We start from the raw sequence: 16779 nt of genomic DNA on the forward strand, positions 1-16779 counted from the left end.
ATTTAACAGATTGCAGAAAGGGTACAATACAGTACGGCTCAATACACACAATTGTTAAGGGGATGCAGACCAGAGAAAGACGTTTGTCTTGTTTATATCAGGGTCCCCCATTTTCAATTCATAGTGATGCAATGCAATGAGCTTAGTCTACAGAGATTCTAATCTAATTCCGTCTCGTCGGTAGAGTACCCAGTGTTGAACCTTCCGTAATTTTGGTGAACTTTTGTGCTCCGGTGGTTTTTGCAATTTTTTTTTTTTTACTCCTCATGTTTTTCTCTTTTTCCGTATACAGTATATGTACTATACATTCAATAATATATATTCTTGAATAGATGACATGGGGATACAATTTCAATTTTGTTTTGACAATGAATAGATCTGCTTTGTGCTCTCTGACCCTGCACTATAATGAATGAATGCATTTTTATTTCAAATATGATTTAAAAAACAAAGAATAAAAAAGACAAACTACAAAAATGATACATATCACTGTTCGAAAAGGAGTAGGAAGAAGCCTAAGCTTATCATGCCTACCCCTATCCAAATCAATCAAACAGGGAGCACACTATAGTAGAGCAGATGAAAGCAGATCCTAGCTACAGGTGGACATTTGTGGTGGAGGGTGAGAAAGCAGCAAAGCACACATATAGCAAGTAGAGTAGCAGCAACGCTCATATACAGTTCATTTGCAACGCCCATATGGTTCTCTGATGGTTCTACACATGTATGTGTTGTGTAAAATCTCAGAAAATAAATAAATAACATCCCACACCTAAACCCCCCACTACAATAGCTTTGCTGACGTCTTCAGCTCTTGTTACTGCACTACTTGTGTGTTACTACTCGCAGATAGTAGAGCCTCGTAGAGGTAAGTCAGTGAGCAGTTATGTAACTAGGGTTACCGCTACTGTGTGTGTGGGTCTCAGACCAAGTGGAGGGTGAAGAGGCTTAATGAGATCTATTGGTGCGGATGAACAGCTCACAGCTCTGCACTACACTCTACACCAGGGGTCTCAAACTCAATTTACCTGGGGGCCGCTGGAGGTAGAGTCTGGGTGAGGCTGGGCCGCATCAAATATTATATATATATATATATGATTATTATTATTATAACAACTCTGCCTCTCTTTGTTAACTACAACAAACAATGCTGTTTGTTATTTAAGATGAGGTCGGACTCGGCACTGACAGATTTGTGTTCATTGTGCTGCTTTTATAAAGCCTCAAATGACGGCTTACAATATTTCATGAAAGCAAAGTGTTTTGTTTGTCTAAGATTTTAAAAGGTTTCAACTTTACAGCACTGACAAAGTTGAACAAAGTGCTGTACAAGTCCCACACAACATTAAAAAAAAAATATATATATATATATATCTAAAAAAAAATATGTCAAGTAGGGGGCCGCAAAATATCATCCAGCATCCACATTGCATTCCACATTTGTCGTGTTGTCCTTTTTGTATAGGGTGTGTTGCACACAAACGTTTGGTAACTTGTCCACTTTCGTCCAGGGAAACACAACACCCATTGTTTTTCAGTGACTGGCCACTTCATAATTACCATTCACATGTCCATTCAGCTGTGTGAAGGACAGTTGTTCTATCCCTGGACTACGCCTCTTTCCCCACTGATTGGACAAACATGTAACGCCCAGTTCATGCATCTTGTAGTTTGCTCACAAATTCATCCCAGGAGAGAGAAAAAACATCTGAATGAGCACGGTGTGTTCCGTTCAGTTCAGAGGTTGGGAGGCTCACGCTGCCCCCGACACTTCCTGATTCTACTGCGCAGGCGCACCAACCGACCTGTAGGAGTCGCTGTCCACAACGCCCGATCCCCACCCATCAGTTTCCCACCCCCTAATACGGCCAATGTGTATTAGTACGGACGACCAGCTAAACTGAAAGCAAATGTGGAGCGCTGGGCTCGAACAGGCAAGCCCAGCGTCTCCAGATTTCGTGGCGAGCGCCTTGCCCACTACGCCACGTAGCCGCCTCCCATTAGAGTTTATTAAGGACTACAAGGTGACCTCCCGCTAAGTGGCCTAGTGCTATGGGCGTTTAAAATATACACATCCAATCAATGGTAACTCACACTGTCTCAGTGAATCCTGATACTTATAACACTTAAAAGGACAGGTTATCATTATCGTCTGGCATGATGTTTACTAGTACAGGCCATCATTTCATTGATCACCTTAGTAATGAGAAACTTAGCACTGAGGAGGAAGCAAACGTTTAAGGAGGATTAGGATGATGGCAATGCGTGGAAAGAGAGGAAGCTGAGCAACAGCTAGACAGAGTTCATGGTAGATACAAAAATGTCTACAGTTCAATAAATTATTAATAATAGTAATCATAATAATAAACACCTAAAATGATCTATGGCATTTGGTCGTGTGTGTATCCATTCTTGCAAACGACTGGCCCTAATATTTTCTTGTGCACAATATGATTCCATCAGCAAGGACCTCTCATGGTTTCGGTGATTAAAGACCTTTTCAAGACTCATCCTCTGGCACAGGTGTTCTCAAAGCTTTGATGACTGAGGGATGGTTTTTTAGAGTCTCTGACTAGAACTACCCGAGCTACTTGCTTTGGGCATTATTGTGGCCGTCTGCAAATCACGTTGTGCAATACAGACAGCTGATTATCACCGTTGCTGAACTGCACTTTTGAGTGGGCTTGCAATGTCACACACTTATGTCTGCATTCTTCTACTTTGAATACTTTACTTCAGTGACATTACACGTTAATGGACATTACATAACACCAGGAAATAATTCAAAAAAAGTTGGTTACTTTTAATATCTTTAATTAGACTTAAGAAACCCTGATTGAGAGTGTGCCATGTGTAGAGGTCCCAATGTGAGCACACAGCAGGTTAGGTCATCTCATGGCTTGCTGTGAAAAGACAGCATGTCAGGTAGACCCTAAACTCATTAGCACAGTAGTAGTCAATGCAGCTGGTTGTGGTAAATAAAAACAAAACAAAACTAAGAACCGAACACAGCCTAGTTACTTCTAGGGCTGAACAATTTAGAAAGAATAACGAATTGAGATTATTTCGATATTGCAATTCGCGATACGATTCACGATATTGGAGGGAATGATGTCTGCGTCATTATGCTCATTTTCATTGAAAAACATTCAAATGATTATAGTGTCATTTTCGCAGGGATCTGTACCAAACAAAGACGTTTTCTTAAAGGAACACGACAAACATTTGGGGAAATCTCCATTGAGAGACAAGAAGATAGATACCAGTTTCCTCTCTGTGCGTTCAGTAGAAAGCTATCTGGCTCCACGCTAGCCTAGCTTAGCACAATGAATGGTTAGCCTAGGCATGGTCCAACTAACACCTCTCCCGAAGGCTAACCGGAACTGTCCGCTTCCATTCATTGTGCTAAGCTAAACTGGTATCTATCTTCTTGTCTCTCTCTGGAGAAGACGATAAGCCAATTTCCCAAAATGTTGCCGTGTTCCTTTAAGAAATATTGTGCCTCCTGTGATGTGGATATTGCACAAGGCCATATTGCGATTTCGATTAATCTTTATACAATTTTGATTAATTGTTCAGCCCTAGTTTATTCCCTCCAATCTCACAACTTCAAAAAGGAAAATACAACATATACAAAAAAAAAAGTTTTAAGGACAACATATACAAGAAGAATTACAGTTTCAACTGTCAAAAGAAAGAACAGAGGTTTTGTAGATGATTAGGATCCAGGGAAGACAACAGCAGGTGTGGCAGACTGACTAGTAGCCTAGTCTAACTTACAGTAAAACTCAATAATAACACAATCAGCTAATAGTCTACATACCGTTTTATCTTGCAAAACAGGACATACATGCACAGGGAGATCAAATTCTTTACAATTCGGTCACACACTCACACACCATTAAGACAATGAACTTAAACCCACCAGACACCCCAGACACCATATTATTATGATTATCCATGATGATACAGCAAGGCCATTTCAACCCTTTGGATAGTCTCACGTGCATAAATTAATAAAATAAATAAAAAATGTCCCAATCCAGATTGGTTGTTATTATAACCAAACCACTAGGTGGCGCCCAGGGATTGAGTGGACAGGATGCAAATAGCGGAGAAAACAAGCCAGAAGAAGAAATCAAGATGGCTACCATAAATAAAAAGCTTTTTACATTAGATCCTTGTCTAATTTACAAATTTGCCAGTGTCAAGGTGATGACAAATGGGCAAACTATTGAGCCAATGAAGATGGGTCAATATTGCCTTCAGCTATGGTGGGGATTGGTAAATTAGACTAAATTAATATCAATAACATGGTGACCAATGAAAAAGAAAACAGAGGAAATACTGCTGTGGTTATTGCAAAGATTGTCTGTTAAACTAGATAGAACTGTGAGGCAAATAACTGTGGACTGAACCACATTAAGAACAGGGGAAGGGATGGGCAGGAAACTAACATTTTAGCCAAACAACCACAGCAGTTGGTTTAGTCTTAGAATTTACCAGCCACATTAACAAAGTTCCAGAACAGAGTCACTAGCTTAAAGGGCGCATCTGAAATCAACAGTGGAGAACGTGAGTGGAATGAATCTGAGGGGAACAATAGCCCCTCAAAGATGGGGAACAATATAAAACCTTGGGTGGGAACAGGAAAAGGAATCCCAACCTGAGCATGACAAGGGCTGCCGTGTGAATATGGTTAATGCTCCTTAGAGCTGCCTTGTAGAGCTGGGCCCATACCCTTTTACAGTCAAAGGTTTCTGTAATATTGAAGACCCTCTGAACAACCTTTGGTTATTTGCTAAACAAACTTGTAGAGTAGAAAAACTTAAAGACATCCTGGCCAAAAGTAAAATGTGGAATAAGATAAGTTTATGAAGACATCTTACAGGCTTGAGTCACATTTGTGATATATTAAACTTCTATTTGGACTGCTTGCTTTACTTTCCTAGTTCTACACATAAGTCAAAAACCATTTCTAAAACACAAATCAACATATTCCTATGACCTTGGAATTCCGTTTTCCTTTCCAATGCCAGACAGATCCAATTTAAATAATTTTGAAATAGTGTAGAGACTCCAAATAGTATTGGAGCCATGCCAGGCTTCATATCTCAAAAGTTCTAATCATGGCAGTACCTCAGGAGCCCTCAGCTAAGGTATCCTGTTCGCACTGTGCGTATAATCTGACGTAATTACCCTGACCATGATTCGTGCACACACGGAGATCCCAAAGACAACAAAATGAGCACTCAATAGGGTTACAGTCATGGAGACTTCAGCCCAGAATAATAACACCCCTTGCAAACAATGGTAAACTGACAAACACCCCCCCAAACAAACGCGTTCCTGAACAGTCGATACAAATCCATACCTATCATTAATAATCTCCTCAGTTCTTCAACATGTATATCCATAGTTAAGACGATGGTGAAACGGGTATCATTTCCACATCTAATGGCAGTGGTTGAGCTCACATGGCAGAGAGAGAGTCCAGAGCCCTGTACCTGAAAGTCATGGAACTCCAGCGCCTTTAAAAAAAAAAACGTACAGATTCTCCTCAATGCTGTAACTCTTTTAAACGTAGAGCTTTGGGAGGTGTGATGAGAAGAGCTTATGGCTTACAGTACAGTTACATGGATTACTAGCGCTGCCACAGTCGGTTTTATTCTTTTATTTATAAAAAAAAAAATTAAACAAAGATTTGGGGTGAGGTTTACCATAAAACAATAAACCTTTTTAGCTTGGGATCCAAATTGGGATCCAGGGTTAATATCACACCCTGGGATCAAGTCTAACATTTAATTTTGTCATGTTAATTTTGGCCCATGGAGAAAATAGGCATACTAACCATTGGAGGTACATTGCCATAGTTGAAAGAGACCAGGATCTCAATCCCTCCCTGATACTTTCAGAGTGAGAAAGGCTACGCTAGTTCTAGATCCTTTCAAAGGGATAGTATACTTGCTCCACCAATTAAGGCTTCACTTCCAGTCTGATGTCATTGCCCTGAACAGAGCGCTCTAACTGCTATTGGTTAGTTCAGATGACATCGCAAGGGCATCCTTGTTCCTATTGGATGTTTCAAATGACATCATGCTGCTCAATAGTAAGGCATTATGGGGGCGGGACTCCCGTCTTCTCTGGGGAAGCGGTTGGCATCACGTTAGAGGAAGGTCTCCTCGTTTGCGAGGAGGATGTTGTTCTTGTTTTGGGGTGTGTTGCAGGAGGGTTATTTGTTTTGGAAGAGCTGCAGGTCGAGGCGGACCCAGACCTCTCCTGTCGGAACCTCATGGAGGAGAAGACGACGAGTCTGCGCCCCCTTGTTCTCCAGTTCCTTCTTTATGGTCGCCACGGGAACCTCCGTACGACCCCGGAATTCTGAGGGAACGAGACAAAAATGGAGAAGAGAGGTAGAGAAAAGATGGGGACAGTCAATGCCTGGCAGCAATACTGAGCCGATTGGTGCATTACATTTAGTTTCAACCACATTATTTCCAAGAGGTAAACAGGCAACAATAATACAATTGTTCCCCTTAATGACACAACCCTGTCATATAGAGGGTTCTGCCAGTGATTCCCAGCGGTTCATGAATTCGAGACATTCTATAATATTAAATTGGAAGTTATAGATAGAGAGGGGGAGAGAGAGAGGGGGAGGGAGACATAGATAGATAGATAGATAGATAGATAGATAGATAGATAGATAGATAGATAGATAGATAGATAGATAGATAGATAGATAGATAGATAGATAGATAGATAGATAGATAGATAGATAGATAGATAGAAGATCTCATAAAGAATGTTGTGAGTACATGGTGTCCTACTGCAGGGGCAGAAGAGAACAGAGCAGAAAGAATAAACTAAATACGGACCGTCTGGCGAGAACTGGTCCCTCTCAAAAATGGTAATGCAGAGAACGTCCTGGTAGAGGTCCTTGATGTGGAACTGGCAGTTGAAGTTCCATTTGGGGTTGAGCGTGTCGCTGAGGGTTCTAGACGTATAGATCTGAGCCCCCATGGTCACCTCGCAGTACGGGTTACTCTTGCCTGGAGGAGGAGAGGAGAAGAAAAAGAGGAAGGTAGAAAAAACAAAGAAATTGAGAAGAGCAAAGAGTCTAGTCAAAACCCCACCATCCAACCCTTAAACGGAAATTCCACCACAAAGCAACATTAAACTCATTCACCAGATTGAAGCACAAGTGATTCATTCTCTCCATGTGGCCAAAAGTGATCTATGCTCAGAAATATCGGCAGTGGAAGAATAGATCTAATAACTATATGACAAGTAGCTCTATAACACGTAGCTCTACCTTTTCTGATACGTCCATCATCATCATCAGCTTCCCACTCTTTACAGTAACCACAAGTAAAAGCTCAGCCCTTCCCCCTTGTGTGTGTTTGGTAGGAGTAGCAACCTATGACGATATGTACAGAGTTGACTGTTTGCTCATTTTACTCTGTAATAAAGCAACTTTTCTACAAATACAAGAGAGACCCAGAAGAGTGGAATTTCCCTTTCACCCAAACATTAAAAAGAAACAAAAAAGCAGAGTTTCAGGTGTACATTCTTTTGGAACGTTTTCTGAATCCCATCTTAAAATGACACACGGTAGCCTTCAATGACCGCCACTCTGACATCAATATTAGAATGTTGACACACATTAGCTTCTCTGACATCAATATTAGAATGTTGACACACAGTAGCTTTCAATGACCGCCACTCTGACATCAATATTAGAATGTTGACACACAGTAGCTTTCAATGACCGCCACTCTGACATCATTAATAGAATGTTGACACACAGTAGCTTTCAATGACCGCCACTGTGACATCATCATTATAATGTTGACACACAGTAGCTTTCAATGACCGCCACTCTGACATCAGTATTAGAATGTTGACACACAGTAGCTTTCAATGACCGCCACTCTGACATCACTATTAGAATGTTGACACACAGTAGCTTTCAATGACCGCCACTCTGACATCACTATTAGAATGTTGAAACCGAAGGTTAATGGTGTTTGACAGGTAAGACAGGAGGTCGAAGCGCTCACCGTTGGCTTTACCCGCTTTGAGTTCCGTCGCTTCCAAGATGGTGACAAGAAGTCTGCCAATCCCAGTGGCCTTCGTAGAGCGAGCTGTACAGTACAGACAGAGGTCAACAGGTTTATTTAAAAATCTAATTTAACCAGATAAAAAAATCTCATTTACAACGCTGACCTGGCCAAGAAAACAGCAACATTTACACAATGGTAAACACAACAAAAACGTATAAAACACAGAGAACAACACAACAAAAAGCAATCACTATATTGTGCACATTTGGAACAATACAAAACCAAGGTACGTTACTTATTACTACATGAGCAGCTGGTGGTAAGGACCTCAGATAACATCCGTTTAAAACTGGCTAAAGGAACTAGTGCCATCAGTTTGAGGCTTGACTGAAGGTCATTCCAAGACCAAGGACCACAATAAAAAAAATACTCCTTTTTCCAGCCTCAGTCCGCACAGCAGGTACCTGGAATTAGTGTCAGTCCACAAAGTTACAAAGACACTATATACAGGGCGGCTGGGTGGCGCAGTGGACTAAGCGCTCGTCACCACCGCAAGAGACACTGGTATCGAATCCGGCTGTCAGCGGTGCCTCCGGCTTAGCCGGCCGTCATACTGACTCAATTGGCAGAGTCAGCGGGAGGGAAGCCGGTGGGTGGTAATCTGGTCGTTGTAAACAGCGACTCCTACAGGTCGGTCAGGGCGCCTGCACAGCGAGGGAGGGAGATGGTGAAGGTAGTGTGACCTCCCACACATTACACTTCACCAATGAGAGTCCGTGCTGTCAGGTGAAAAGAGGCTGCTGGCTGTCTCCTATGTATCGGAGGAAGCATCTGATAGACTTCAGGGCTCCCTAGACTGACCAGTGGGGGGCACATGCGAGCAACAACCAGGAAGGGGAGGGGGGAATTGGCACAACAACTAAATTGGGATGGGAGAAAAACACAGAAAAACAGGTGGAGAAAAAAGCAGATAAAAAGAAAAAGACACTATATACATTTAAAAGTAAAACAAATAACACACAAACAATTAAATTGCACTATATCACAAATGTACACAAGAGGAGGCACATACAAAGTGGCTTCAGGAACTTACCGGTATAAAAATAAATGTGTGTGTGTGTATGCAGACTGACCTTGATAGGCCTTTTCCCTTTTCTTCTTCTCCTTCTCGATGAAGTCTTCGGAAGCTGCCTTGATCTTCTGAACCCACGCCGTCCTAGAGAGGATGCACGTGCACACACACACACACACACACACACACACACACACACAGACACAGACAAGAGGATTAACACTAGAACAGCTGGCCTGGCGCCCTTCCTTGGAATGCCGAGAAGTCAAATGTGTGTTCTTCTCATGCAGCCAGTATAATCATGTAGGCTGCCCATAATAGTTGTGCGACTTTCTGAGCAGAAAAAGTCTAAGCATGATGATAGTTTGAATAAACTGAAATACGGACTGAAATGCATTTGCGCATTTGACATTATGTCTACATTGTTCCAAATAATGCCGGGATCAGACTACATCATATTTTTGCCTTTCATGATGGTCCCTCACCATGTCAGATTAGCTTATCATAGTATCATCTTGCTGCATCTTGGCCAGGACACAGCAGATTGCTACAGTATGCAGATTTGCATATTTGTCATACCATGACAACCCATGACAACTTTTGAACAGATAAATTATATCTATAAATCATATTCCTGGAATTGTTAGTGAAGGTGTCTTCTCAGTGGAGGAATGAGAGGAGAGACAAGGAGAGAGGAGAGATGGAGGAGGTGTGGATACATGTGAATGTAATACATTTACATTATTCCTGCATCACAGAACATTTGTATTGTTTTATCCACCAACAAATTATTTGCAAACCTTTTGTTCAAGGGACAACATCCACAGAGTGGGGCAATCAAGAAACACTGGCTCAGTTGATTTGACACTAACAGCGCATCAGTCCTCCTCTGAGCTCAGTGAACGAGGGAGGTGGTGATGTGGTCATTTTGACCAAAACCACAGCAGTCAAGGACAGTTTCAGGAAAAGTCAAGGAGAGGGCGTTGTATCTTTTTTTTTTTGTTCCAAGTTATTGGAATTCTAAAATAAAAAAAACAGTCATATGACCAGCCCAGTTGTTCTAGTGTTAAGGGCCTAACGGAGTAATTTGTGAGCCCAATATAGTACACTGATAAACACTACTGCTCAGAGTGCAAACATAAAGTGAGTAAGTGGGAGTGTATTATGTGTCCAAGTATGAATACATGCAGCTGTTTTAAGTGAGCGAGTGTGTGTCCAAGTATGAGTGTGTGTAGCTATCATTGTTTCAAGTTTCTTTAATAGTTGTCATACAGAAGTACAGAATACTTTTGTACAAAATGCTTCTTACTGTTGCGCTCCAGAGACTGTGCATGACAAGATAGTATGAAATAAAAACATAGTAAAAATTAGAAGAAAAAAAAAAAAAAAAAAAAAAAAAATGTATGTATGTATGTATGTATGTGTGTGTGTGTGTGTGTACCTTTCGTTGATGTTCTCCGTCTTCAGCATGTAGACTCTGTCGATGTGAGAGATGTGGAAGATGGGCTCATCACTGGAAGGATCAGACAGCTTCACCAGCACCTCGTTAAGAAACACGGGCTGTGAGGGGAGGACACAACGCCTCATATTATTACAGACAAGACTTCACATCAGTCCTACAGCAAGGGACAGCTAGCTAGCTCGCATCAGTCCTACAGCAAGGGACAGCTAGCTAGCTCACATCAGTCCTACAGCAAGGTACAGCTAGCTAGCTCACATCAGTCCTACAGCAAGGGACAGCTAGCTAGCTCGCATCAGTCCTACAGCAAGGGACAGCTAGCTAGCTCACATCAGTCCTACAGCAAGGTACAGCTAGCTAGCTCACATCAGTCATACAGTAAGGGACAGATAGCTAGCTCACATCAGTCCTACAGCAAGGGACAGCTAGCTAGCTCATATCAGTCCTACAGCAAGGGACAGCTAGCTAGCTCACATCAGTTCAACAGCATGGGACAGCTAGCTAGCTCATATCAGTCCTACAGCAAGGGACAGCTAGCTAGCTCACATCAGTCATACAGTAAGGGACAGATAGCTAGCTCACATCAGTCCTACAGCAAGGGACAGCTAGCTACAGTAGCTCACATCAGTCCTACAGCAAGGGACAGCTAGCTAGCTCATATCAGTCCTACAGCAAGGGACAGCTAGCTAGCTCACATCAGTCCAACAGCATGGGACAGCTAGCTAGCTCACATCAGTCCTACAGCAAGGGACAGCTAGCTAGCTCACATCAGTCCTACAGCAAGGGACAGCTAGCTAGCTCATATCAGTCCTACAGCAAGGGACAGCTAGCTAGCTCATATCAGTCCTACAGCAAGGGACAGCTAGCTAGCTCAATCAGTCCCATCAGTCTTCCCTAGTTATGTGCGTGTCTTCTTCTTACCGGCTTGTATATCTTGAGCTGGATGTTGTTCTTGTTGCTGAACAGCTTGTCCGGGCCGGAGGAGTTAAACTGTTTAGTGGCGTGTGTTAGCAGCAGGAAGTCGTTAAATAGGAAGGCCCACAGTTCCTTATGGCTCTTAGCCTTGGATATCTGAAAACAAACAGGTGAAATGTAGTGGTTAGGACCTCCTCCTCTGGAACAACATGTACCCCTGCTGACCTGGGATCAAATCCCACTAGAACCTCCTCTCCTGTATCTCCCCTACTCTGTCTCCCTCTCAACCGTCCTACTGTCTCAATAAAGCACCCTCTTTCCTACTGTCTCCCTCTCAGCCATCCTACTGTCTCAATAAAGAACCCTCTTTCCTACTCTGTCTTCCTCTCAGCCGTCCTACTGTCTCAATAAATAACGCTCTTTCCTACTCCGTCTCCCTCTCAGCCTTCCTACTGTCTCAATAAATAACCTTTTCTCCTGTGTCTCCCCTACTCCGTCTCCCTCTCAGCCTTCTTACCGTCTCAATAAATAACCTTCTCTCTTGCGTCTCCCCTACTCTGTCTCTCTCTCTCTCAGCATTCCTACTGTTTCAATAACCTTCTCTCCTGTGTCTCCCTCTCAGCCTTCCTACTGTTTCAATAACCTTCACTCCTGTGTCTCCCCTACTCTGTCTCCCTTTCAGCCATGCTACCGTCTCAATAAAGAACAAATACAGCAGGGACTGGTCTGCTGCATTCAGGAGAAGAGAAAAAAAACATTTAACTCTCAGCCTTGTACATTTAGACAGAGCAAAAAGATGACTTTATCACATGCTATGTCTGAAACTACTCTACTGAATTCTGCAGTGCACTTATTGTGCACTGTGCCTCGCAAGCTAGACACTGCCATACTACTATGATGTGGGGTGTGGGTCTAGCAAGCTGGAAATGTAGCTACCATTTGACTCAATACATACACACTAAATCCGAGTGCAGTGATTGATTGGTTTGCGGATGCTTCGTTCAGTCAACTCCCTTTAGCTGGAGGGCGAGACACGTACAACTATGACCCCGTTTTGTTATACTAGTGGGACAAAATCACATAAAACATGAGGACGTTTCAAGCCCCTAGGCACCAACCTCCCCCGTTATATTTGATATGCTTGGACATGTTGGAATCTCATCATCTCACTTCAGAATGTGCACTGGAGTCGAGGGCAAAGTCTGGCACCATCATCGTGATATAAATGTTGACCCCCAACCGGGTTTTCAAAACAATCATTTGCATAGAATTTGGCTTCCTTTCTGGTGATTTTTATTTGAAATCTTTATTTCGAACATGTAAATAAAACAAAAACAAATCATTAATCTCTAGCAATGAAATGATTTTTTTTTTTTTTTATAACATACAGTAACTCAATTTACATGTTCGAAAAGGAGTATAAGTATATACTTATTTAATCCTACCCGTTTTCCACTACTTAAAATGTATGTAATTCCTTACCGATTTAAATCCTTACAAAACAAAACATTAAAATAAAATATATATGTAAACATTTTTAAATTAAAAATATATCCCTTCCTCATCCCTGTACCTCGTGAAAATAATTTCTTTATTTATCTTTTCATGTGCTAAGAAAAAAGAAAAGAGCAAGCGAAACCAAACCACTACGTACCTTCCCACTGTGAAGCAGCTTCCTCGGCCCCAGACAGTTAGTCAGAGAGTTAAACACCAGGTTCTGTAGAGAGGGAGGAGGGACATTAGTGTTCTGAGTGTTGTCTGTCTTTGCCCGCACAGTTACATACAGTACATATGAATGGCTGCATCGCTATGGTGCTTTTCTAGTACTGCATAAAGCACTTTATAACGGGATGACTGCATGCATTTTTCAGTATGGGAGGCCCAGTGGGAGTTGAACCCCTAACCCGGAGCGCGGAGCACTCTACCCTTTAAGCTACACAGGACCAGAATATGTCAGTGCATGGCTCTGTGTGTGTGTGTGTGTGTGTGTGTGTGTGTGTGTGTGTGTGTGTAGGTGTGTAGGTGTGTGTGTGTGTGTGTGTGTGTGTATAATGTTGTACCTCAGTAATTCCGTCACACTGCACATGGCTCTGTATCCACTCCAGCCTGTCAGAGTTCTCCTTCTCTCTCACTCCCTCGTTCACCTGAGGGACAGACACATCATGATATCAATCTGAAGAAAAAATACAGCTAAAGACCAAATTAACAAAACAAAAATAAGAGGACAGTAATATGTTTTTAATACATTTTTTATTTAACCTTTATTTCACCAGGTAAGAAGCTTGAGCTCAAAGAGCTCTTTTTCAAGCAACACCTGACATAAAACAACAACAAACTTAAAGTCAAGAACAACCATACAGGACAGTAAATTAACATAGGGGGGGGGGGGGGTACAGGGGATTGATGGGAGGGAAGGTCAGGTTAGGCTAAGCATCAAACATAACATTAATGCAGCATGTACAATAACCAGGAATTAAGCAGAGAAGCATTTGCACACTCCCATATCAGTCATTCACATTTGAACAGATGGCGGTACCTGTGAATCGATACCGGTACCCAACGGTACCTTTTTCGATACTTTAGTCTCTAAAAATGTATTATTTATTATCATTATTATTTATTAGAACAATTTGTTAATATATATAATATTGCGAGCGAGCGTTGTCTGCATCTAGCTTTGTAAAGTGTAACCACACTTGCGACTGTTTTCGGCTTGCCATTGCCCCGACTGCTTTGTTGTTGTTGAATCAAGTCAAATCCTAGGTAAGTGTGTATTGTGCGCGTGACATTGATGTGAACGTGCGGCACACTTCATAGGTTTCGTGGTAAACGAAACGTTGACGTCATTGGACTTAAAAAATAATAATTAAAAAAATATATATATATTATTATGTGGCACCGGCGGATCTCACGTGAATCGGTACTCGGTAGTACCGACGTGATTCGTCGATACCCTTAAAAGTACCGGATCTGGTACCCATCCCTATTAATTAGGGTTTTAAAACTGTGCAAAGTAAAAAAAAAAAAAAAAGCCTGGAGTTTAAGAGATCTCCTAGTCCAGGGGTCAGCAACCTTTTTGACATGGAGTGCCTGTTTGAAATATAGTTGTAACTAGTGTGCCTCAACAATATTACATGCATCGTAATTTTTTTTTCTGATAATCAGGTATTTTTTATGATAATCTTTACATTATTACATCATTATTGTTATTGTTATTATTAACAATATTATTATGATGGTTGTATCAACCCTAAATCTGAGTTTGGGGGGGGGGGGGATGCAATGCAGACAAACAGCTGCATACAGTGCGACCATTTCACTCACATTTGCCCATTCATTTTTGGACACATCACACACCATCGGTGTGTGTACTGTACGTGTGCTGTCATAGCTCCACCTACAGGCCTAATGGAGAACACCAGGAGAACACCAGGATTTGAATGGAGGGTGAATGTGAGGTATATCGTGTAAATAAGTTTTGATTGATCGCAAGACTACACTGTAAAAAAAATAATAATAATAAGTTACCAGAACTTAAAAATATTGAGTTCAGTTACTGTGCATTAAGGTTTTCAGTTTTCAATCCATAATAAGTTAACAGAAAAATAAGTACACAACCACATTATTTCAACCTAATAAAACTATGTTTATTGTCATTGTTTTAAGAACACAAGTTGACTTGGTAATACTCACATTTTGAGTAAAAAAAAATGGCTTTTAACATGTGCAATGTTCAATGAAATAGAAAAATAAATAATAAAAATTGTTGATTAATCCCACTGGTCACAATGGTGACCGTAATAATGTTTTTGTTATAAGGCTCTGCAAATGTTACTGAGTGATGTAGCAATGTATTTCCAGCTAAATTGAAATAATAAACAAATAAAGGGTCTCAATTAAATATGTGGTAGTAAAAAGAACCTGTGGGAGGATTTCAACAAGATAAATGCGACAACAGTGCAAAATATTTCACTATAATATTTCAGAGCAAACATTTTTTATTATTTTTTTTTAACTGCTGCCCCCTGTGCCTATGCAAATGCCCCCGCGTGCCTATGCAGGCACGCGTGCCTAGGGTTGCCGACCCCTGTCCTAGTCCATTCCAGGTAAACGGAGCAGGGTACACAAAAGCCCTTTTCCGAAAGTGCATTCTGTTTTACTGTAATGGTCTGATGGAGGCTGCTATCTCCATAACACATGTCTACATTCTGAGTAGTGAGGATAATTGCTGCCCTATACTGTACCTGAGGTGTGAAAAATAACCGCTGGATCATAATGTGCCAATAAGAATGAACTGCATGTGTAAAACGTATCCATTCGATGATTTCAAAAACAATGCTGTGAGGCCTTAATTGTAAATATATTAAATTATTGCTGAATCACGTTCATATGCCTCCAACACTTTTGTAAAAGTATCAACAATCATTTTAACTAATTGAATGACACCATGGTCAAAACACAAGATATTACGATGCACTGAACCTTTGCGTTGAATAATCTGAATCGCTGAAATCAACAAACCACAAGCTAGAAGATGTTCCATTCCTGCTTATTACCAATATGAGAGTGTGAGAGAGAGAAACGTTCATTGTAGTGATAACACACTACTGTAAAATACTTGTTTCTAGACTTTTAAACAACAGACAACTTTATAAATATACCAACCTGTTGACAAAGCTCCTCGGCCCGTTCCTGGGCCTCTTTCAGGGGCCCCCTGTCCACATGACCCTCTGCTGTGCTCTCCAGGATCTACACAAACACACACACAATAACAGGTGTTTTCTGCCTGTAGTATATATTCAAGGGCACTTTATTTGTTTTGTTTGAAATGGTCTGAAATAAAAATACATTTAATTGTTACTTTTGTTGCAGTTTTTCTTGGTTCTGTTATATTTCACGTTGCCAATTGATGATAATTTTAAATCCTAACAAACTAATTTGTGCACGAAAATTCGTCTCGCTTGCTTTCACACCTCAAACAAAGGTTCACTTGGAAGTGGAAAGAGACCACCTCAAACAGGTGGACCAGGGTGACACCACCTCAAACAGGAGGACCAGGGTGAGACCACCTCAAACAGGTGGACCAGGGTGACACCACCTCAAACAGGAGGACCAGGGTGAGACCACCTCAAACAGGTGGACCAGGGTGACACCACCTCAAACAGGAGGACCAGGGTGAGACCACCTCAAACAGGTGGACCAGGGTGACACCACCTCAAACAGGAGGACCAGGGTGACACCACCTCAAACAGGTGGACCAGGGTGAG

At 41.6% G+C, this 16779-nt stretch overlaps 1 protein-coding gene across 1 annotated transcript in view; it reads right to left on the minus strand.

Moving 5' to 3' along the window:
- Positions 1–2808: 2808 nt before the first annotated feature.
- The window catches only part of itsn2b (intersectin 2b), a 138484-nt gene continuing 124513 nt past the window's right edge, over positions 2809–16779 (minus strand). Inside the window, exons 33-41 of the mRNA XM_084308229.1 lie at positions 16178–16261; positions 13573–13656; positions 13167–13229; positions 11519–11668; positions 10580–10698; positions 9200–9282; positions 8064–8147; positions 6879–7052; positions 2809–6381 (exon numbers count right to left, since the gene is read on the minus strand). Coding sequence (XP_084164355.1) covers positions 6233–6381; positions 6879–7052; positions 8064–8147; positions 9200–9282; positions 10580–10698; positions 11519–11668; positions 13167–13229; positions 13573–13656; positions 16178–16261 — 990 coding nt within the window. The 3' untranslated portion in view covers positions 2809–6232. The remainder of the gene's footprint in view (positions 6382–6878; positions 7053–8063; positions 8148–9199; positions 9283–10579; positions 10699–11518; positions 11669–13166; positions 13230–13572; positions 13657–16177; positions 16262–16779) is intronic.

This window comes from Notolepis coatsorum (genome assembly GCF_963971535.1).
Source record: "Notolepis coatsorum genome assembly, chromosome: 2".
NCBI lineage: Eukaryota > Metazoa > Chordata > Actinopteri > Aulopiformes > Paralepididae > Notolepis > Notolepis coatsorum.